General features: G+C 41.7%; 1 protein-coding gene across 1 annotated transcript in view; it reads right to left on the bottom strand.

The window, feature by feature from the left end:
* ctc1 (CTS telomere maintenance complex component 1) overlaps positions 1 to 21,267 on the bottom strand; it is a 34,176-nt gene extending 12,909 nt beyond the window's left edge. The window contains 14 exon segments of the mRNA XM_088347822.1: positions 631 to 745; positions 2,827 to 2,987; positions 6,241 to 6,455; positions 8,407 to 8,548; positions 8,615 to 8,850; positions 9,198 to 9,320; positions 11,010 to 11,282; positions 11,350 to 11,479; positions 14,780 to 14,991; positions 18,047 to 18,269; positions 18,334 to 18,424; positions 19,650 to 19,691; positions 20,849 to 20,930; positions 21,106 to 21,267. Of these exon segments, the coding sequence (XP_088203948.1) occupies positions 631 to 745; positions 2,827 to 2,987; positions 6,241 to 6,455; positions 8,407 to 8,548; positions 8,615 to 8,850; positions 9,198 to 9,320; positions 11,010 to 11,282; positions 11,350 to 11,479; positions 14,780 to 14,991; positions 18,047 to 18,269; positions 18,334 to 18,424; positions 19,650 to 19,691; positions 20,849 to 20,930; positions 21,106 to 21,165 (2,105 nt within the window). The 5' untranslated portion in view covers positions 21,166 to 21,267.
* Between the last annotated feature and the right edge of the window lie 2,767 nt (positions 21,268 to 24,034).

The raw sequence follows: 24,034 nt of genomic DNA, 5'->3' as shown, positions 1-24,034 counted from the left end.
AAGCGCCTTATAGTCCGGTGCGCCCTATATATGAAATACAAATCACAATGAACTATTTTTGGGGTGTGCGCCTTATAATCTGAATCGCCTTAAGTGCGGAAAACACGTTCATTTAAAACAACACAAATAATGTACTTTTAGCAGAGAAACCTCACTCACTGAACCCAATAAAAAGCCAACGCACCTATGGGAAAAATTAATTTCCACTGTAGCAGTTATTACCAACAAACACTAACTAAATTAAACAAAAAAGCACACTTTAAAATGATTCAACTTTACAAAATGATTTTTTTCTAATTAACTTATCAATAGATAGCTACTGAAAAACTTGACTTGAGAAGCGCTATAGAAATGCAAACCATTTACAGAATATTAAGCAACACTTATCTCCACATTTGCCGTAAAACTAAGTTTGGAGGAATTAATAGGAGGAGTGGGAATGTATTTTCATTATGATTGCTTTCTACTGTTAAAAAGTGCCTATCCAATATTTTTTCTCTCTGCATCATATTACCAAGGCAAAAGCCTGCGACTCATTAAAAACGGGTACGCGGTACACTTTTGGGTAGCTGCCCACAGTTTGAGGAACGCTGTATTAGTGCATGCATGCGGGTGTGAGTTTGTTTGCACCTGCAGCTTTTGTATGTGATGAACTTGCATTGATCCAGAAGTTGGTAAGAAGGGAAATTTGATTGAAGGAATCGCTCTGTTACCATGCTAAAGTGCTGGACACACACGAGACAACCTGAGTAAAAATACACACAAGTGCACACAAACACAAAGAAGCAGGCATGAAAATGGGTCAGTGGTTAAAAAGGTGAGAAGGGTGTGGAGGAGATGCGTTCCGGTACACTGTATAACCCAACAAAATAATGATATCTTTGGTTTTCAGGTTAAATCTAATAATAATAATAATAATTTCCTTTGTATTGTCATTCTTTGTAAGAACGAAATGTCGATACACCTGACCCGTTGTAGCGAGCCGATGCAGCCGCAGCCAACAGAGGGCGCCGCCATTTTACCAATGTTATAAGTCTTAGGTATGACTCGGCCGAGGAGCCTCATATTGGTTGCATGAAAGCAGGTTAAATTTAGCTTGGCTCAGTTACTGCTGTGATATATTCCCTACAGTTAGCCTTCTCCAGACCCGCCTAACAACCAGGCTCAGATTATCCCCAGGGACACATCTGGCAAATTTGCTGTCAATTGTTTCAAAAATTAATCGGTTTTATAGTATTTGGACTTTCTTGATATGTTGCATTATTCTAATTACCCTGCATTATAATTTTACATGTAAGCTCTGCAGGGGTGTCAAACTCATTTTAGCTCGGGGCCACATGCTAGAAAAAAAATCTCTCGGGGGCCGGAATAGTGGATTACAGTATAGCGAAAGAAAGGGGGGAAAGAGAGAAAGGGGAAAAAAGAGATGAGAGAAAAAGAGGAAGAAAGGGAGAGAGAAATAAAGAGAGCACAATATAGAAAGGGATAAAAAGGAGGAAGTAGGATATGAAAACAGAAAGACATAGAAAGGTAGAAAGCGAGACAAAGGGAGAGAGAAAGCAAATAAAAGAAAGAGAGAAGAGAGGGAGGAAGAGACAGGGAAACAAGTGAGTGTGAGATACTGAGAGAAATAAAAAAACGCGCAAAAAAGAGAAAGTAAGAAAAAAAGACATGGCAAAAGAGAAAGAAGGAGTGAAAGAAAAAAAGAGAAAGTGAAAGTGAGGAAAAAGCAGCACAAAAGAGAGAAATGAAAAGGTAGAGAAAGAGAGGGTGAGAAAGAAAGGGAGTGAAAGAAAGAGTAAAAGCAAGAAAGAGAGAGTGAAAAGAAAATGAGAGGGCGAGAAAAGACAAAATGAGAGTAAGAAAGAGAGAGCTAGAGTTGTTTTGTGAATGCCACTTGGCTTTGTCGACATCAAGTGGCCATATTTAAAACTTCAGCTCATTGTTCTATTATGCTTCATTTCTCTATGTTTCTCGGGCCAGATTAAAACCCTTGCTGGGCCTGATCCGGCCCGTGGGCCACATGTTTGACACCTGTTCTCTACAATATTGTCATTTCATTAATAGCAATGTCGATTAAGAATGCTTATCAAATGGCCATCAGTGTCTTTGAGGAATATGTATATTGGAGCAGTTTTTGAGATTCTCAAAAGTGACGCAAAAACTTGCAAAGATGGTATCAATGGGGTTTTGGACAAGGTTAATATAGTATATATATTGGTCAAATGACCATTTATCTGTTCACTCGTCAAAGGATCAATATAATAAAACTGTTACTTGATTCCACTTTTGTGCAGTACCCCCCCTGGGCAACTCCATGCTGACTCAGTGCAACATGCTTTGGTCGCTATAGTAACCTTGTCACATCGATCCGCTTGCCAAGAAATTAAAAACACAAACTCACCAAATAAATCAATAAAGTGTGTTGGCGGTGCATTTCTCGATGTAGGGATTACGTGAACTGTAATGATTGATCTTAGCAATTAGCAGCATTCTATTTTGTTTATTTATTTTTAGTCATCAGGGATACAAACATAACACTAATTCAGTTCAAACAATAATTTTATAGCATTCAACGTGAAAGTATAACATAGAAAAATCAACACATTTAAAAGAAAATCTGATCTATGTCTCATGATGAATGGGCTGCAGTTGACCATTCTTCACCCTGATATCTCAAACCCCGACTGCATCCCTTAAAACATATTCTTCTTGATTTTTTTACTTCAAAACGGTTATTTTTTTCCAAAAGGTGAGGGATGTTTAGCCTGCAGAAATCAATACATGTTGTATACGGATGCTGTCAACCAGTGTGTGTGTTTCTACCTATCCATGCGGTGTTGAAAGCTGCCCCGTCTTTCTCTTCTTCCTGGGTTGTTTCCGTTATGATGCAAGCGATGGCCCCTGTGCTGTCTCTCAACTGCATCGTGTGTGAAGATGGGGTTGACGGTAGCTCCAAGACACCCACAAGCAGCAGGGGGCGTTGTCTGTGGGCCAGGATGGGCAGGTCAGAGGCCCACAGGCAGATATTTTAGCAATGTTTTATATGGTTTTTATACTTTGCAGACTGTGCATGGTGTTCTGCAGCAAAAAACACACAGCAAATGCTATCACAGGGCAGGTCACAGAGTGCTCTGTGTGTGTGTGTGTGTTGGGTGGGTGTGACTGTCTGTGCGCGACTGCAATAGGTTAGTTTATGCTGTGATTCAAACAGCCGGGTGCAAAAGTTAAAGACTCCACCTAAAACAAACTGGGAATCACAGCGACAGATACGATTTAAGCGGCTCTCTATATTGAAAAGAAATTCCTTAACTAAATCAGACTCTAAAGAAAGTCACAGGAGCACAAAGGAATGGTGATCACCAGCGGGTGCTCCATGGATTATCAGGTCTGGGAAGAGAGAAAAACAATAGCAAGGCCGCTGGTCTAGCCTACTGCAGGTAAGACTACGTAACAACTCTCACAAGCCACTCAAGCCGCACCTGTATCTCACCAACACCAGATCCATTATCCATAAAACAGATAAACTGGAGCCAGAACTTGTGGGAAACTGCTACATTTGCCACTTGTATTTTAATCATCATGGAGACCTTGCTCAATAAGAGGATCCCAGATAATAGCGTACAGCTAGCCGACCGGTTTCTACAATGCTTTTTTTTTATACTGAAAGGAGAAGCCCTCAACATTTTGTTGTACTTTGTATCACTACAATAAAGGCCATTCACGCAACTGCACTTCTGTTTTTCTTTATTTTTAGATCTATTGTTGTTATTGTATTAGTCATATATATACATATTACTGTATATGATACTCATACCCCCGCGACCCTACTAATGATAAGCGGTGCAGATAATGGATGGATGGATGGATGTTACTAATACATACAGGGTTCCTAGAGCTAAATGCGACTTAAATTTAAGACTTTTTGATGTCTTTTGAAATTAAATTTAAGATGAAATCAAAAAAGAAACATTAAAACAAACACAACAAAAAGGAAACACCTATTTTTTGCACACAATATATCACGCCTCGTACACATTACTTGGGACAGCGTTTAGCCATGGCGAAAAATGTTAAATGTACACTTTCCCAAGGTCTGAAGTAAACGTCTCGGTTCCAAGTTGCTATGTGTATTGAAATGCCGACTGAAACCAAATCACCGTTTTGACAGTTACGTTATTGTGATCGTGCCATGTTGCCACCAAACTAAATAGTGAATTATTGAATAAAGACAACTGATAAAGGATGCAAAATCTCGTAGTTCAAACAAATAACTATCTTTCTACCCTGGTAATATGCCTCGAGAGGGGTGACAAACAAGCAACAGCAAGACAAAAACATACACAAAAACAAAGAAAAGAAAAAAAAAGGAGCAAAAAACACACACAAAAATGTTTGGGAACCATGGCCAACCCAAATGCCCAAACACCCAAACAAGTTAAGCACCTTGGCACCCAAGTTGGTCATGCTTTCGTCCCTCCAGATGAAACTTGACACGAGAAAGCGGCCATGTCACTCGGGTCAGGGTGACACAACACACTATTCTGTTCAAAAGCAGGGCCCGACAGCTTTCACTGGTTTACCCCTGCCGCATCATACAGGTGCCCTGCCCATCCCTTAACACAGGTCCAAACATTCTACTATCCTTTCACAACACCTATTCACTCATTCCTATCACCAAACAAATATAAATTGTATTAATGTGTTTGCATCTTTAAGACTTTTGAAAATCGGATTCAAGACATTTAAATAAGGCCTTATTTTTAAAACAATGAATTTAATGCCATTCGAAACTTTTAAAGAGAACCCTGTCATATCTAATAAATAAATAAATGTTTCTACTTTGCGGGTTTTGACTATTGGAGGACTTTTTGGAATGCAAACCCAGAGAAAAACAAGGGATTATTGTCCCTTAAATTATGCTAATTTTTTGCTACATTTTAAAAACTGTGGTTTTAAATAAGGTGCAACTTTTTATTTCATGGCAAAACGGCAAACTGCTATTTTCCACAACGCATGTGCTCAAAGTACAAAACACCACATCTGGTTATAGTTAATTTTATACTTTTACATATACGTCTTTCAATATTTACAACGTACTAACAATATTTATACTTTCTCACCCACAAATGAAGTCTCATCTCATCTCATTAGCTGCACCGCTTATCCTCAGTAGGGTCGCGGGGGTGCTGGAGCCCATCCTGGCAATCATCGGGCAGTGGGCAGGGGACACCCTGAACTGGTTGCCAGCCAATCGCAGGGCACACAGAGACAGACAACTCGCTCGCTCATTCACACCTAGGGACAATTTGGACCGGCCAATCCACCTGAAATGCATGTCTTTGGAATGTGGGAGGAAATCGGAGTGCCCGGAGGAAACCCACGCAAGCACGGGGAGAACATACAAACTCCGCACAGTAAGTCCGGTAGCTGGATTTGAACCCACACAGGAGGTTCCCAAGACCTTAGAACTGTACCGCACACGCGCTTACCACTGCGCCGCCGTGCTGCCCTACAAATGAAGTCCTCAATTCATAAATCCGAATTGAACAGCAGTGGAAGTTATCCATCTAAAATGCAACACCTCTCGTTCCGTATCATCCAGGTCATAGACAAGTCGCTGAAATTTCATTTAATACTCGAAAAACGATAACAGCTGATTACATTTGGTCCATTACCATGGCAACCACCAATAACAAAAACACAAAAAGGCACATCTGTGCTGCAATCTGGCGCTATTACCATTTGCCCTGGCACTGTCATCTAGAAATATTGGGCTCATATTTTACACAACACAACCCACATTCGCGTTTTCTTTCGGCGAGGTAGTATATATGTGCTAATCTTTATAATCTCCATCTTAAATAGTCACAAAACTCGAAGTATAATAGAAAATAACGCAGCTGAAAAAAAGTCTCAGGTGTACGGGAGCAAGGTGCTGTTGGCTTTATCGTGGAAAAAGCTTCAACATCAAATTCCCCTCGCAGTCGGCGCCAAGTGTGCGCCCAATTTAATGTGAGAAATGGACGTGAATGAGTTCATTTTTATGGCTGTTAAAGCCTGCCGTTTAAAATCGATTGTGGCTCATACAAAGACAAAATTGGCTTTTGTTCTCAAATTTAAGCATGCGTCTTTTAATCAGGTGCGCTCTGTAGTCCTCAATTTATGGTAGCGTGCATGTACATCCTCGTGATCACACCTTTATTACACATTCCCTTTTTATAAGATGACGGGTTTTACCTGAGCGCCTCTATAGGCTGCGGCTTGTGCCTGACATCCGAAGACAAAGTTCGACATGACCAGGCCAGGGCAGCGTTCATCTGTGTTCGGGTCAGGCCACCTCCATCTGGTGGCAGCAGAGAGCGGGGATTCATGGAAGCCCAACAGTCTTCCAGTAAGGACGCTCGCAACTCCGAAAGGCTGATGTACTGATGCTGGACTGGGTTGCTGTCGTACTGGAGAGAGAGGCCGGTGGAGAAAACAACACAACAGGTGAAACTCACAAGTATATTGCATTTTTACAAAATATTGCAAAAATATCACAGTTCCAGAGCCTCCGAACATCAATAATAATTTTAACCCTTTTATTACCATAGGGGCACCGGCGCCCCTGTTTAACAAGCACTGTTGAAATTTCCATAACTCTGCCACCGTTATTAAAAAAAAAAATCTAATGAAATCAAAGTAGTTCTTCAAAACACCAACAGGTTGGCAGCAACTTCCCACAATGGTATTTCACAGGCATCCATGTGTGGCAACAGACCAATCCCACGCAAGAATTGACACAGGCGACACATATTAACTCATGCATTTTGGTTATTCGTAACCAATAAAAATTTAATCCTTTGAAAATTACTTTATTAGTTTTGATTGGGGCAGCACAGCAGCACAGTGGTTAGCACGTGTGCGGCAGAGTTCTTAGGGCATGAGAGCCATGTGCGGCACAGTTCTGAGGGCATGAGATTGAACCTTCAGTGTGAAGTTTGCATGTTCTCCCCGTGCTTGCGTGGGTTTCCTCCGGGCACTCCGGTTTCCTCCCACATTCCAAAAACATGCATGTCAGGTTAATTGGCCGGTTCAAAATGTCCCTAGGTGTGAATGAGCGAGTGACTTGTCTGTCCCTGCGTGCCCTGCGACTGGCTGGCAACCAGTTCAGGGTGTCCCCTGCCCACTGCCCGAAGATAGCTAGGATGGGCTCCAGCACCCCCGCGACTCTACTGAGGATAAGCGGTGAATGGATAGTTTTGATTGCCAAAGGAGCAATAGATCAATATGGGTACTGATGTGGGTCTCTGTGTTCAGGAATGTGTTCACCATCACCATCTACCACAAAGACTGTATGTATCTATAACGGTTTATATTTCCAGTTTATGTTCAATTCCAGTCCCTACTTCATGATAATCCTGAAATCCATGTCTGTTTTTTGTTATGTCATTCATTTTTAAACTGTTATTACATTGTCTTAACACATTGTTACGGTAAATATTCCCAGATATTGAAAGTTTGGGTTGTTCTGAAAAAAAAGGGCTAAAAGTAATCACTCGTAATCCTGTGTTTTCAACTAGGGTTGCTAAATCGGGACAAGTGTCTGCTTTGGATAAAGTTACGTGTCTACCACAGCAACTCAACATGGAAAAAGTTGATAAGGATCTGTTCTAAGGTAAGTCAACATAGTATTCGAGGCAACATTGTCACTTTGCTGGAGAAAAATATAAAGTTATTTATAACCTTAACATCTTTGACGTTAGGCTGACAAAGGTAACATAAGCTATTGGCTGCATTACAATCATGTTCAGTGGCCGTTTACATGCTATTTATTGTACGTTGGTAATCATACGTGATTGTTAATTGTTGTACAAAGGAATCTAGTCAACATCGTATTCACCCAAAAAACGGAATTGAGGACTAAGATGATTCAACGTAAACACTGTAGCACCAAACTAACGGAGAGGCACTACAGATGGTAAAAAGGCTTGTCCTGGGAAAATATACAGCTTTTCATCAACCTTCTCAAAAATGAAATCATTAATATAATCCTCCGATGCATAGTTTTGTCCCTTTTGGTGACTTTGAGATGATATGTGATCGTTCTAAGCCCAAGAAGCATCAATTGCCTCTCGTGGAATGTCTCCCACTAGGGCATCTGCCGTAGCGCTCTTCACAGAATGTTGAATGTTTGTCTGAGTAAGTAAAGGAACTTAGCTATAGGTCGATTACTTTTCTGGGTAATGAGTACTGAAACGCGCTACTTTTGGGAGTCAGAAATCTTGGTGTTAACACAATTTATTTTTAAAAGCAGTAATTCGTAACTGTAAATAATTACTTTTTCAGTAACGTGTCCAACACTGATAGTATGTATGTTATCATTTGGTAAAAGCAGTGGCGTGATGTAGATAGATAATCTACCTGAGTCAGTGGACAATCATGATGCACGTCCAACATCTCAGCGTAGACGTCCCGTCGACAATGTCCACCTTGTGGAAATGCGACCTCCATCAGTTTCCACGATAACACGCACGTGCACTGCAGTGACGCACTGGGTAAAAGACTGAGACGGACGGCACGGCAGTTAGCACGGGAGTGCTACCGGAAACCAAGGTTTTTCTCTTTCTACCTGTGTTGAAGCTGGGAGCATAGGTGGCAAGCCCACAAGTATCGGGACACATCCGGGTTCCTCTCGACCAGTAACTGTTGCAGCACACCATCGTCAGGGCACTTAAGGTTGGACTCGGAGGGCGAGCTTAAAACGGCGCTAAACTTTGTCACCGTCACAGTGGAACGCAGGCAAGTGCAAAGCATGCTGGCTGGGAAGTCAGGACAAGGCCGGTACAAGAAGTGAACGTGATGGAGCTGGATACAAAGCGCAACATGGATACTTTTGTTTTTAATAAGACAAGTGTGCTGAAAACTAATCATTCAAGCAATTAACTATTTGAGTGCCAGACCATTTCAAGCATTTTCCTAATCTTTCAAACAAGAATATGATTTTTTTATCTTGACGTGTATGATTTTTAGTCACTCAAGGTTGACAGGCATGTCTTAAGGCATTGTTCCACTTACTCCAATTATAAAATGTACTTGATGGTTGTCAATGGTATGTAATGTTCAGGCACTTTTTGACAGCTATGTGCCACAAATGGCACTCAAATAGCTAAAGACCAAAACCTTTTGGCCCAGATTGGTTTGCGAGATCTCACCGCCAGCACGTCGCCAACTCGCAGCTTCCTCTTCAGCTCTGGCTGATAAGCGAGGCACAGCCCCAGCTTCCCGTCCATCAGGTACAGCCCTACCCCAACGCTCACAACTTCTGTTACTGTTCCCTAACACATGTGAGATTAAAAGAGACATTCGCAAAGAACTGTCAGAGACAGGGTTCGTACACCTTCTTTCGTGACCAAATTTTAGCAATTTTTAAGGACTCTCAAAGGCAATTTTTAAAAATTTCTTTAGAAGCATTAAAAGATAAAGCAGATGTAAATCATGTATTTTGCGGAGCCACGAAATTTTGATATAAACTGCTATTTACATATGTGATTTTTAATCTTGCGTGTGCATAGGTTTCTTAGATCTTGAGTAAATCGCGAATGTAATTTTTTTAGGCAAATATCTCCCTATAAACCTTATGTCATAAGAGTGAGTACACCCCTCACATTTCTGAAGAGATTTCATCTGTTTGTCTGTGTATAGCTAATATAGCAGTGTGAATGTATTTTTCCCCGCAAAAATCTCAATAAAGCCATTAGTAGCTAAACCCCTGGTAAGAAAAGTGAGTACACCTATAAGTATAAGTTACTGAAGTTGAATATTTTGTGTGGGCACCAAAATTTTGCAGAACCACTTGAATCCTCCTGGCCATGGGTTTCACCAGGGTCTCACAAATTGCCACTGGAAAACTCACCCACTCCTCCATGACAAAATGACGAAGCTCATGACCCGAGAGCTCTTTCAATTAGACCTTTTGCTTCTCTACCACTTGCGGATGCCTCAAAAATGTTTTATTGGATTCAGATCCAGAGACATGTTTAGTCAGTCATCTCCTTTACCCTTAGCCCCTTTAGAAAATCCATGGTCGTCTTAGAAGTTTATTTGGGGTCACTGCCAGGCTGGAACATTGCCCTTTGACCCATTTCCTAGAGGGAGGTTTTAATTCTCTGCTCCAGTTTTTCCCCAGTACATTCTTGAGTCTTGTTTTCCTTAATGAAGTGCAACTCCCCAATTCCAGTTGCACTCATTAAGCCCCAAACCATGACATTCCCAACAACATGCTTGACTTTAGGGACTAAACAAACATGCTTGGACTCCTCACCTAGTTCATGCCACACATGCTTCACACCATCTGAGCCAAATAAATTATTCTTTATCACATCAGACCAGAGGATATCTTTCCAGTAAGCTAGGTCTTTGGACAGTCTTCTTCTCATTGTGTCAAAGCAATGTTTCTTCAGTGATGTTCTATTAAACATTATAATGAAATCTCTGCAGGAATGTCAGGGGTGTAGTGACTCTTGTGATATACTGTAGTTGTTGGGTAAAATGAGAGTAATATGTAGCTTACATTTTCAGCTGCGAGAAGTTCTTCCATCTACAGTTCATCACTCGGAAACACTGCCTTAATTTTTTGCATGGCACATAGTAAATGTCCATAATGAATGTAATCCTTGCACTAATACACATTTAACAGTAGCCTGTTTGGGTGTAGGATGCACCTGTGTTCTTGAGCGCCACCCATATGGGGCGATGACGCTTCATAGGACAATACCATACAAACTTATGCCAGCTGCTGTTAATCATGAGGCAAGAAGAAATGCAATGGTAAAGTGAAGCCACCACAGAGAAGTGTCGGTGTACTTTTTAAGCAAACTTGTTGAGAAACATGGCAACAATTTCAAGCCTTTACAAGCACTTCATGCCAAAATTCAAATCACTTACAATCCATGAAGACACAACCTTAAAATTCAAGCATTTTCAAGGAGGTCAAGCACCCGCAGAAACCTTGTAGAGATTCTCACCTGGTAACTTATGACCCGAGAGCTTTTTGTCCTGCCATCGGATCGGACCTCCCATCCCTCGAGAAGAGACGTTGGCGGCGAAGGGGGATTGGCCAGTGGGGCGTCCTCATCCAACCATTGCTCTTGATTGTGCGTATTCTGAATTTCGGAGTCATCGGTCACGCAAAGAATGTTCTTTCCTCCCCACGGTTGTAAGACACAAACCCGCAAGGCTGTCACTCGCACACATTCGCCCACAGATAGGCACTGTGCCCACCAGAGCTTACTGCGCTCCTAAAAATGGTATACAAAAATAGTTTAAAGCAAGATATGGATTTTTATCATGTGCATTTGCGGGTACCTTAACAAGAACGGGTAGTCTGTGTGTTTTGTCAGACAACGTGAAAAAAAAGAAAGGAGTTCCTGAGATGACCAGCAAGGGGCAGACTGAAGCTACCTGACCGAAAATCGATAGCCGCATTCCTCTAACCCTGAAGGAGAAATGGATGACAGGACAACAAAATGTGATTGAAGATTCCAGTCGCGATTAGACAGACAGAACAGTCAATCTTCAAAATATTATGTATTTGTATTAGAATGATGGTTGGCACGTACTTTTAAGAGCCAAATTCAAGCACTTTTTGGAGACTTTCAAGAACAATTTTCAACAGTACCATTTAAAGAAGAAATCCTGTGTGAATCATGTATTTCCCAGAGCCACAAACATAACCGCGATTTACATATGTGATTTTTACTCTTGCGTGTGCATTTATCACGACGTATGATTTTTAGATCCTGAGTAAATCACGAATATATTTTTTGGGAGACAAATCCCTCTCCATATAGGTGTTTGGTAAAAAAGGACAGTAATATGTAGCTTACATTTTCAGTTGCAGGAAGTTTTTCCCATTACAGTTCACCATTTGGAAGTGTTACTTTAATTTTTTGTATGGCCCATAATAAATGTCCATAATTGATACGAAATTCTTGCACGACTACACGTTTCACAATGCCTGTTTATTTGAAGCATGCATCTGTCTTGTTGGGCGCGACCCATAGGGAGGGATGACATTTCATAGTAAGAGGCCGTACAAACTAATGCCAGCTGCCGTTAGAGCAGTTCCGGTAGAGCAGTCCTTTTTAAGCAGACTTGTTGAGTAATATGGTAACAATTTCAAGCATTTACAACAACTTCACGCCAGAATTCAAGCACTTACAATCCGTCAAGACACAACTATAAAGTCAGAGCATTTTCAAGGATTCCAAGCACCCGTACAAACCCTGAAGAATTGTCTTTACACTGTGTAAGACTTTTTTACAAGGGAGATAAAAGCACTTTTTGCCACATTTTAGTTTCTCAATTACAGCTACATTTATTTTTAATACAGCCAGCAAACAAAAATGACAAATTATAATGACAATACATCGTCACACATATAACGTAAGTGCATAGCTCACTTTTTTGGGCCAAATTGAGATTTTCTCATAGAAAGCTACTTTATCTGCACAAGTGCCCAAGTCAGCAGTGTTTCCCAAAGAATTTTCGGAGACCCCGGTGGATGTCAGTCTAGGGTGGAGGATTTTGTACAATTTAAATTCAAACGCATTGATCTAGTGCATCTTTATAGCAAAATCAAGAAGCTAGATTTAAGACGAAGGTGTGCCCCTGTAAACTATTGAATGATGAACACACTAGTTATGAAAGGCAATGATACAGCAAACAAGCCACACCCACAAAGCATTGAAACCAGAGTAGAATTTAATGCAAAAAAAATGTTTGTTATCCAATTAAAGCAAAAATATCTAGTGTCGTTCCGATGCGATGCTATGATACTATTTTAAGATATCATATCTGCGAGTAAACAGACCAGATCCCTGATACAAGTTTTGCATTCAATTAAACGTACCAGTAATACTCACATCTCTTCATTGGACAATACCATACAGAATAATGCCAGCTGCCGTTAATCATAAGGCAAGAAGAAATGTATTTTGGTTTAAGATCAGGTAATGGTGTAATTGTAATCCTGTGCAGTCCTTTGAGACATCTTTGTGATTAAGGGCTATATGAATAAATCTGACTTGACTTGACAATGGTAAAGTGAAGCCACCAGAGAGAAGTGTCGGTGTACTTTTTAAGCAAGCTTGTTGAGAAACATGGCAACAATTTCAAGCATTTACAAGAACTTAATGACAAAATTCAATCACTTACAATCCATGAAGACACAACCTTAAATTCAAATTAATTCAAACATTTTAAAGGAGGTCCAGCACCCGCACCCTGTAGATTTTCACCTGGTAACTATTGACCAGAGAGCTCTTTCAATTCGTCTCACTACAAAGAACCAGCTCACAAACAGCTCTTCAGAATTTTTGGTTATCTTAACTGACATATAACCAATAATAATGTAACATTACAAATGAAATAAATGAATCAAACATTTATTATACTACTATAATATACTAGCCTTATTTTTTCCCTTTACAGTGAACTCTTGCCTCTCTTGCCCTGTTCCTGTGCTCAATGTGCTGCTACTGTCACCCCCAAACACCTTCTGCTCAGCGCACATATTAGCATTGCTACAGAGACGACACCACAATATCAACCAATCGACCAATTAACCAAAAGCAAATGAGAGGTCACAAAAAGTGTGCAAGCAAGCACAACACGGCGTTTGCCATCTTTTTCATAAAGATATAGTTTAGAGTTATTTTGATTGACTCCCCGTTAATAGTACAACTTAATGAGACCCTGGCGGGATCATTTAAACAATGGCTACTAATACAGTGGAACCTTGGTTTTCGAACGCCTCTCAGTTCGAACAAATCGGAGTCATGCCAAAAATTTCGAGAAATTCTTGCTTCGCTGTTTGTTCAAAAAATCAGAGTTCGAACGCCGGTAATGTGTGAGTGCGTACGCTAGGGTGCGATGCTGAGCGGCGTACGGGTGTAGATCGCTCTTCGCGTGACCAAAACGTGCTTAGTTTTGCTTTCGCTTTTAATAAGGTGTACAAAGTATTTTTGGCCCCTAATTATGCCTCCGAAGAAAGTCAGTGCAAGCAGCAAAGTTGCTACAGGTGAAAAAAGAAAAGTAGTGCGTACAACTATTGCATTTAAGAAAGAAATAATAGCAAAACATGAAGGAGGTGTGCGAGCGCCTTCTGCTGACCACCACAAAGGTAAGAAATCCTATTCATAATTCTTTTCTTTATCCTTTTTTTTAATGTTTACACGTTCATGTTAGCGTAATCTTTCGTACAGAAGATTACGATAACGCGAACGTACGATTAGCCTGGGTTAGCTTTAAGTTTACGTTAAACATTCAAGGTAAACATTCAGGGCGTTGGAACGGATTAAAATGATTTACATTATTTTTAATGGGAAAAATGATTTTGGTGATCGAACAAATCGGTTTTCGAACAGGGTTCTGGAACGGATTAGGGTCGAGAACCGAGGTTCCACTGTACATCCCTACAAATTTAGAGACCCTTGGCAGAGGGCATTATAATTATAATTATAATTTCCTTTGTATTGTCATTCTTTGTAACAATGTACACAGAACGAAATGTCGATACACCTGACCCGTTGTAGCGAGTCGATGCAGCCGCAGCCAGAGGGCGCCGCAGTGATTTTTTTCAAAATTTATGATCAAATAATTTATAATCAATACAGGTTGATAGTTGATAATCAAAGGTTGTCAGCATTTGCCCATCCGGGTCATGATAAATCAATTGTAAATTGGCAATTTGACCAATGTATGACAAGTTTTATGATCTTGAAGAGTGACACACCTTTTGTCCATTAAAGCCACAGCCTCCTTGATGGTGACGGAACCGGTGACGGAACCCTGTGGAGGACCAGGACACAGCAGTACCGGAGAGCAGACGAGCTCCACAAATCCCGGAGCTTTGTGCTGTGCTTGCCCAGGGCCATTGGTGGGGATATAGTGCCAGTGAGGGAGCAATACGAGACGACCCATCCACAGAGGTGAGGGAGATACAACCTAAATAGACAGATTTAATCTTTTTCAGTGCTAAAGAAAAATGACTACCACATTTGTTTGTGTATAGGGCGATTTTTTTTTGTACCTAAAAAAGAAAAACACAGTTTGGGTGTGCGTTACTACATGAGGTTTTACGGTCGTATATTATCGTATTTGTGCATTGGTTGATCAATCGAAAAATATTGCGTACAAAATTCACAAAACATAGTATGCAATGGGAATCAAACCCGGGTCGGGGCGGTGAGAGCGCTGAATTCCATCCACTAAACCCCCATTGTTATAGATGACATACGAAAAGGCATTCGAATTTATCTCATTTCCCAGAGATGCACCAGAGATGAATGTTATAGAATGGAGAAAACGGAAAGCCGCCCCAAACCACTCCACCAGGGATGCCATCTCCTCTGCGCTTCACCTGAGCCTGACACATCTAGAGGAGAAGAACACCCATGTGCGGATGCTGTTCCTGGACTTCAGTTCAGCATTCAACACCATCATCCCACAACATCTGGTAGACAAAATGAGACTCCTGGGTTTCAACACCCCCCTGCGGAACTGGCTGCTGGACTTCCTCTGTGACAGACCCCAATCAGTGCGGATAGGTCAGAACAGTTCAGATGTCATCTACCTCAGCACGGGCTCCCCCCAAGGCTGCGTCCTAAGCCCCTTGCTGTTCACCTTGATGACACACGACTGCGTCCCTAGGTCCGCCACAAACCACATCGTGAAGTATGCTGACGACACAACAGTGGTGGGCCTCATCAGGGATGACAACGACCTGGCCTACAGAGAGGAGGTGGAGCAGTTGGTGGGCTGGTGCAGGGACAACAGCCTGGTCCTGAATGTCGACAAAACTAAAGAGATCATTGTCGACTTTAGGAAAAACCAGCCCAACCATGCCCCACTTTGCATCAACAACAAGGCTGTGGAGGTTGTCAGCAGTATCAAGTTCCTAGGGGTGCACATTACAAACAAACTCACCTGGTCCGTGAACACAGCATCACTGGTTAGGAGGGCACAGCAGCGCCTGTACTTCCTGCGGAGGATGAGGAGAGCCCACCTGCCCCCACCCTCCCTCATCACATTCTACAGGGGCACCATAGAGAGTATCCTGACCAGCTGTATCTCTGTGTGGTGTGGAGGCTGCAGCGCTACCGACTGGGGTAGTGTGAGGAGGGTAACGAGGACAGCAGAGAAAATAATCGGGACTACACTTCCCTCCATTCAGGACATTGGCCAGAAGCACTGCCTATCCCATGCTAAAAACATTACCGGGGACCCCTCTCACCCCCATCATGGACTGTTCACTCTGCTAGCCTCTGGGAAGAGGTACTGCAGTGTGCGGTGCAGGACCACCAGGCTCCGCAATAGTCTAGTCCCCCTGGCCATTAGACTGTTAAATGGTCAATCTAACATATAGTTAACTTAAATCTAAACGGCTGCTAATCTGACTTTTTGCACTACTGGCAGTTTTTTTTTATAGCTTGCCACTCCTTGCACATTGCTCTCTGCACTATTGTAATTACAGCGTTATTGTTACAGTGTTAATGTTACTGTGTACCTGACTTGTTAACCTGACTGCCCATTTTGCACATCTGGTTAGCTACTCTTCTTGCACTATCGGCACTATGGTAAAATACTATACGTAGCCAAAATACAATACAACATTATTTATATCTGTACATTCAAGGAAACTGTGGGGGTCAGATGCATCGACATTTCGTTCTGTATACACGTGTACTAGAATGACAATAAAGTAGATCTGAATCTGAATCTGAATCTGAAAAGATATTTAAAAAACGCAAAAAAAGCACTACAAGGCAAACAACTCTCTGATGATGAATTGGACTTTGAAGTACATTAAATAAATACATTGCACATATACAAATACATATTTAGTATTTTTTGTGGCTCCTGAATGTTATTGCGCTTATTTTCATTGCAATATTGTTACGATGCAATATTCTTTTTCATTGCACTATTTATACAATTAAGGCAATTTTCTAAGCACTAACTTGTAATATTGTTTGCCTATTTATCCTAAATGTCGAGTCTTTTATTTATTTTTCTCTTTAAAGTCTTTAATACATGTTTACCCTGAAGTGCAATGTCTAATCTCGTTGCATACAATGTTTCACATCATCATATCAATGACTATGAAGACAATTCAATTTATTTAATGTCCAGTTCATCATCATTCTTGAGATACACCAAAGAGTTCTCTCTCGTCAGGATTTTTTGAATTAATTTAAGTGTTCCCGTCGTGCAGTGGTTAGCACATTCGCCTAACATACCAACAGTCCCCGATTCGAGACCGAGGTGGAAACATTTGTTGGCCTGGAGAGGGATGGGTGCCACCAGACTGTATTTGCCTAAGACACAACAAAGGAATTGGTGCCTCTATGACCCTAGTGGTTGAGGGATAACCACACCATCCCCATATATTTCAGGACGACTTTCTGTTTTCTCTATTATAGAACATTCGCCGCTGGTACTGTGAGTAAAAAAAAGTTGGATACTAGATAAAATCAAATGCCTTTTCGTATGTCATCAATATCACTGGTTAGGTTAAAGCGCCTCAACCTGGGTTCGGTTCCCGTTGCATACCATGTTTTGGGATTTTAGTCATTCATATTTTTCGACTCATCAATCATTGCACTAATACTGTACTATACTACCATGTACACAAAACTCGTGTATAAGCACACACACAATTTGAGTTATTTTTATGGTTCAAAAAAGTGCAAAAAACAAGGTACTTTGAATTGAGAAATAGTAAAAGAAAATTGTATGCAGTGGTACATGAGCTTAATTTGTTCCAGGATTGTGCTAGTAGTTCAAATTGCTTGAGTAACCAGCGTATTTTCCTAATGTGAAATAATCAAAAACGAATTGTCCCTTTCCCAAGAAGTACCATTGTAATGTCAAAAACTAAGGGTGCGTATTATACACGAGTGCTTGTTAGACACAGATAACGACAATAATGCATTCCTGTAACATCCCATCAGTTTCAATAATTAATCATCAAACTAATTGCTATGTGAAGCAAACTCACCTCACAGGTAACGCTACCACTGGCATCCACAAGCTTCCACTCTCCGTCCTGGCCGTGCGTCAGGCGGCCGATCAGCAGAAGGTGCATCCTGGGCAGAGCCCGCCAACCAGGCAGCGGCGCTGCCACTTCCTCGGCCAGCACCCGCTCTTTGTTGGTGCTCCAGGACAGGTTGCTAACACATGCCAGCCTCTGGTGAGAGAGGAGCTCGGAGATGCACACCAACCTGGTCAACAGATAACAAAACTCAGGGACGCGATGCAATTAAAGAAGGGAGACCGGATACTTACCTGTAGCTGACGGGCAATGTGTGTGTGCTGGACACCTTCTCACATATTCTCTTCAGCACACTAGCGCAAAGATGAGATACAGCTTCATCTGCTGAGAATCATAACTAGATTGTGGTAAAACATGTACTTTATGGTGCATTTATGTGTATTATTTTGCAATGCTGTTCAAATAAGAGAGAAAAAGCGAACTTCACACAGGGTAGCTTCTGGCTAATGGTATTAGTGACCTGGTATCGCGAGCAGTGTAGAGACTAACGCCTTCCTGGGATGCAATTCTTTTTCTCAGTAACAATTACTGTGGCACGTCATTGATAACATTTTGTAACTTCACAGCCGATACTGCATGCTGCGTTACTGGATTACTTATTAAATGCAGAGTATGCATTGCAGTGTCCGGTTACTCCTGAATAGTCCTGCATCACTTGTGTTGTCATATACAGTATTTGACAAAAGTAGATACGCCCCTCACATTTCTGCAGAGAATTCATTATAATGTTTAATAGAACATTACTGAAGAAACATCCTTTTGACACAATGAATAGAAGTCTGTCAACAAAGGTAATAGCTTACTGGAAAGATATCCTCTGGTCTGATAAGACAAAGAATAATTATTTGGCTCAGTTGGTGTAAAGCATGTGTGACGGCAACCAGGTGAGGAGTACAAACATGTTTGTGTTGTGCCTAAAGTCAAGCATTGTGTTGGGAATGTCATGGTTTGGGGTTGCATGAGTGCAACTGGAGTTAGGGAGTTGCATTCTATTAAGAAAAACAGGAACTCAAGCATGTACTGTGAAATACTGGAGCAAAATGAGTCACAGGGGAATGTTCCAGCCTGACAATGACCTCAAATACACCTCAAAGATGATTAAGGCTTTACTAAAGGGACTAAGGGTAAAGGGGATGACTGATCAAGCATGTCTCCACATCCAAATCCTATAGAACACCTTTGGGGGCTTCCTCAAGCGGAAAGTAAAGAAGCACAACATCCCCCACCTCCGTCGTATTGTCATGGCGGGGTGAAAGAGCATTACAGTGGCAAATTAGTGAGGCTTTGGTGAAATCTGTGGTCCGGAGGATTTAAGGCAAAATCGTATCGGCCACACAAAATATTGAATTTCAGGAACTTTTACTTAGGTTTGTACTCACCTTTGTTACCAGAGGTTTAGCTACTAATGGCTATATTTTGAGTTTTTTGAGGGGAAAAATACATTTACACTGCTAGATAACCTTTCATTGTGTCAAAGTGATGTTTCTTCCGTGTTGTTCAATTAAACATAATGATGATATATTTCCAGGAATATGAGTGGTGTACTCACCTTTGTGACATACTGTGCAATCCTCGATCTGCCGGCAACATCCTAAGAAGGGTGGGAATGTTTAAATTTACCTACAAGAAACAGCTAAAACACTATGGCGGTGCAATCTCAAGCACGGAGTACGAGGACCCAAAATTTCTCATGGAGATATTGTCCCAATCAAATATATTCGCATCCAAGCCGAATTTACAACTATGAAATATTGAAATCATGCACTGCGCATATATTGTTGTGTGTCACCAGTAGTGAAAGGGGCGTGGCTTATACAGGAACAACAAACCAACGGGAAGCCAATGCAGCAAACGTGAGCGCAGGATGTACGGTAAAAGTAACGAGATATATATATATATATATTTTTTTTTTTTACACAATTATTTTTACAATAAACCATGCGTGGAGGAAAAAAAGCGTTTTGGACAATACCCAGATATGGAAAGGATCTGTGAGTATTTTGAAGCCCAGAGACAAAATGGATATGGAGTATCTCGGCTTAGTGTTCGTTTTTGAAAGACATTCAAATTGCACAAACCAAGAAATATGAAGGGTTCACTGCTTCAACAAGTTTCGTTTTATTTATGTTATGTTCCTATCTTAAAGCAGTGTTCGGGGGTCGGCTTCAACGTGAGTATATAAAGTAACTAGAAGGGTTACTTTCAGAGTAATGCACAACTTTTGGTCAGTATTCTAGGGGTTTACTGAATTACTTTTTAAATGAAGTAACTAGTAACTGCAACTAATTGCTGTTTTCCAGCAATCCACCGGACACTGATTGTAAGTACGAAGTAGGATAATCTGAAAGAAGATCATATGAAACATCCATCCATTATCTGCACCGCTTATTCTCAGTAGGGTCGCGGGGGTGCTGGAGCCCATCCCAGCCATCTTTGGGCAGTGGGCAGGGGACACCCTGAACTGGTTGCCAGCCAATCGCAGGGCACACAGGGACAGACAATTCGCTCGCTCATTCACACCTAGGGACAATTTTGACCGGCCAATTCACCTGACATGCATGTTTTTGGAATGTGGGAGGAAACCGGAGCGCCCGAAGGAAACGCACGCAAGCACGGGGAGAACATGCAAACTCCGCACAGGAAGGTTGGTAGCTGGATTTGAACCCATGACCTCAGAACTGTGCTAACCACTGCCCCGCCGTGCTGCCCCATATGAAACATGTCATTACAATATTTATGTAGTCTCACCCGTCTGAAGGCAGGAGCCTGACATCAGAGGCCACAGGTACACCCGAACGAATTGAAATAATTCTTCTAACCATTTGGCTTCCTGCAGACAACATCAGTAGAGTTTTTGATAGATAAAAATAAAAGCGTGAATATACGCGTTGAGTCAATTACTGATTACGTTGTATGTAGTTATAGCGACAAAGGAAACTTAGGTTGCAGCAGACAAAAATTACATAAAATAACACACTTTTTGACGTTGAGTTTGTGATACTCACTGCTTCGCTCTGAGGATTAAACTGATCCCGAAAGCGTTTAATGACATCAATATCATCCATGAATTCCACATTAGTGTTTCTCCTCAAAAAATGCGCCGTTCTGAGCTTCCTGGTGGACTACGGCAACCGTCGAGGCTCAAACCGTCGGTGGACGACAGTGAATCGCGTGTGCACCGAAAAACGCTGAAACCACAGTAAAATCATGCCAATCAGGCTGTTCGTGGAAAAATGGGCTCCCCAATGCCGGAGTGACTAATCGGGAAGAACAGGAGATTTCCCGAAAGTCCAGCTCAAAATAACTTTAACGTGTATCTGTCACTTGCACTCTTGCATCTAACCTTACTCGCGCACAGGGTTGGGTAGGGTTACTTTAACTTGATTACTTTCAATTACTTTTGGATTACTCCAATACCAAATATGCTAATAAAAGACAAAAGAAACTAAATGTGAATAAAATGATGACTCACAACACGTGGTAAGCTTTCTCTCCTGGCTTTGATCTCTTTGATCTCCGGCAAAACTAACATAAAATGCGACAGAAACAAATTAAAAATAAATCTTGCCAACATCATTTTTGCAGTTCCATGTATTCCGTTACTCCCCAAGCCGGCACAAAATTGAGTAATTTTATTCATATTTAGTTTCTTTTGTCTTTTATTAGCATATTTGGTATTGGAGTAATCAAGTTAAAGTAACCCTAACCAACCCTGCTCACGCATACATTCTCTAGTCAGCTATTTGGCCACATTCTGCGCAACAGATAAGGTGAGATTACCATTCTCCACTCCCAAATTTCAAGTTGATTTGGCCTACCAACAGTGCGAATGATATGAGTCAGGTTTGATGGAAACCGGAAACAAAGGCAGAAAGGTCCTAGGTCAGGGGTGTCAAATCGGATCAGGCCTCCTAAGGGATTGAATCCGGCCTACAGGACATGGCTGAGAGAAGCGCAGGAGAAAAACGAGCTGCAGGTTCAAATATGTCCACTTGATGTTGCCAAAGCCAGGTGCCTCTCACAAACTGTACTGTACTTGTATTTCTCTCTCTTTCCTCCTTTACTCTCTCTCTCTCTCTCTCTCTCTCTCTCTCTCTCTTCCTCCCATTTTCGCTCACTCTCTATCTTTCTCTTTCACACTCCTTGCCTCTTTTTCTCTTTCTTTCTCTCTTTCTCTCTCTGTGTGTTTTTACCTTATTTTGCTCGCTCTTCCTGTTTTCCTTTTCCCTCTTTCTCTCTCTCTATTTTGCTTTCCTTTCTCTCTTTACCCCCTTCTCTTTTCTCTCCTTCTCTATTTCTCTCTTTCTATTTCTCTTTGGATGTCTTTCTCTTTCTTTCTTTCCCCTTTCCAACTATTTATCTTTTTATCTATTTTGTTTCTCACGCTCTCTCTCTCTCTCTCTCTCTCTCTCTCTCTCTCTCTCTCTCTCTCTCTATCCCTCTTTTTGCTCTCTCGCTCTCTCTTTATCCCTTTCTCTCTTTGTTTGTCCCACCCTCTCTCTTTTTCTCTCCCGCGCTTTCTCTTTTTTCTTTCTCTCTTTTTCTTTCTCTCTAGTCTTCTGGTCGGGCCCCCAAGAGAATGTTTGTTCTATAGTGTGGCTCCTGTGTTAAAATGAGTTTGACACCCCTGTGCTAGGTGGAGCCGAAAAAGTCAGGAAAAGAACAAGAAAGGCGTTAAAAGAAGGACTGTTAACATTCATCTTGCACTTTTTGCCTGTCATCTGTATTCCCCCAATGTGTGTTGTGCTACGTGATTGAAGATTTTAGCAGTTAGGAAGCTTCAAATAAGTTATTAGCGATGGGAATTCCGTCTCTTTTTCGAGAAACGTCTCTTTCGGCTCGGCTCACTGAAAAGAGCCGACACTTTTAGCTCCCTAAAGCCTCTTAAAGTTGTTTTTGTTGCTTCTATCCAAATAATAAAATACATTATGTAACATCATGCACAAATTTTTTTTTATTTTTTTTTTTGGGGGGGGGGGGGGCAAATAAAGCTAAAAAGGAAAAAAAAACAGCTGCAACTGCATTTCAACCAGTACATCTGTTCATAGATCGTCAACCTGTGCAGATTTTGTAGCGTCAAATAATTTGTGTAAACTTTATAAGTGGTTTAGTCTACAATAAACACTGAACTGTCTTTTTCAAGAATTGTTACAAAGTGTTGTAATATTAAACCCATGTTTTGGCGGCGCAGTGGTTAGCGCGTGTGCGGCACAGTTCTGAGGTCATGAGATCAAACCTCCTGTGTGGAGTTTACATGTTCTCCCGTGCTTGCGTGGGTTTCCTTGGGGCACTCCGGTTTCCTTCCACATTCCAAAAATATGCATCTCAGGTTGATTGGCCGGTACAAATTGTCCCTTGGTGTGAATGAGCGAGTGAGTTGTCTGTCTCTGTGTGCCCTGCGAGTGGCTGGCAACCAGTTCAGGGTGTCCCCTGCCCACTGCCCGATGACTGCTGGGATGGGCTCCAGCATCCGCCACCACCCTACTGAGGATAAGCGGTCCAGATAATTCATGGATGGATGGATGGATAATATAGCCTATTTACCATTCATATCGGCAGCACGGCGGCGCAGTGGTTAGCGCATGTGCGGCACAGTTCATGTCTTGGGAACCTCCTGCGTGGGTTCAAATCCAGCTCCAGACTTCCTGTGCGGAGTTTGTATGTTCTCCCCATGCTTGCGTGGGTTTCCTCCGGGCACTCCGGTTCCTCCCACATTCCAAAAAACATGCGTTTCAGGTGAATTGGCCGGTCCAAATTGTCCCTAGGTGTGAATGAGCGAGTGAGTTGTCTGTCCCCGTGTGCCCTGCGATTGGCTGGCAACCAGTTCAGGGTGTCCCCTGCCCACTGATTGCTGGAATGGGCTCCAGCACCCCCGCGACCCTACTGAGGATAAGCGGTGTAGCTAATGAGATGAGATGAGACCATTCATAGCCT

This window comes from Urocampus carinirostris, chromosome 11 (genome assembly GCF_059441175.1).
Source record: "Urocampus carinirostris isolate Australia breed hairy pipefish chromosome 11, RoL_Ucar_1.0, whole genome shotgun sequence".
NCBI classification, from domain to species: Eukaryota; Metazoa; Chordata; class Actinopteri; order Syngnathiformes; family Syngnathidae; genus Urocampus; species Urocampus carinirostris.
The sequence above is the reverse complement of the archived record's forward strand: the minus strand, read 5'-3'. Positions and strand labels throughout refer to the sequence as shown.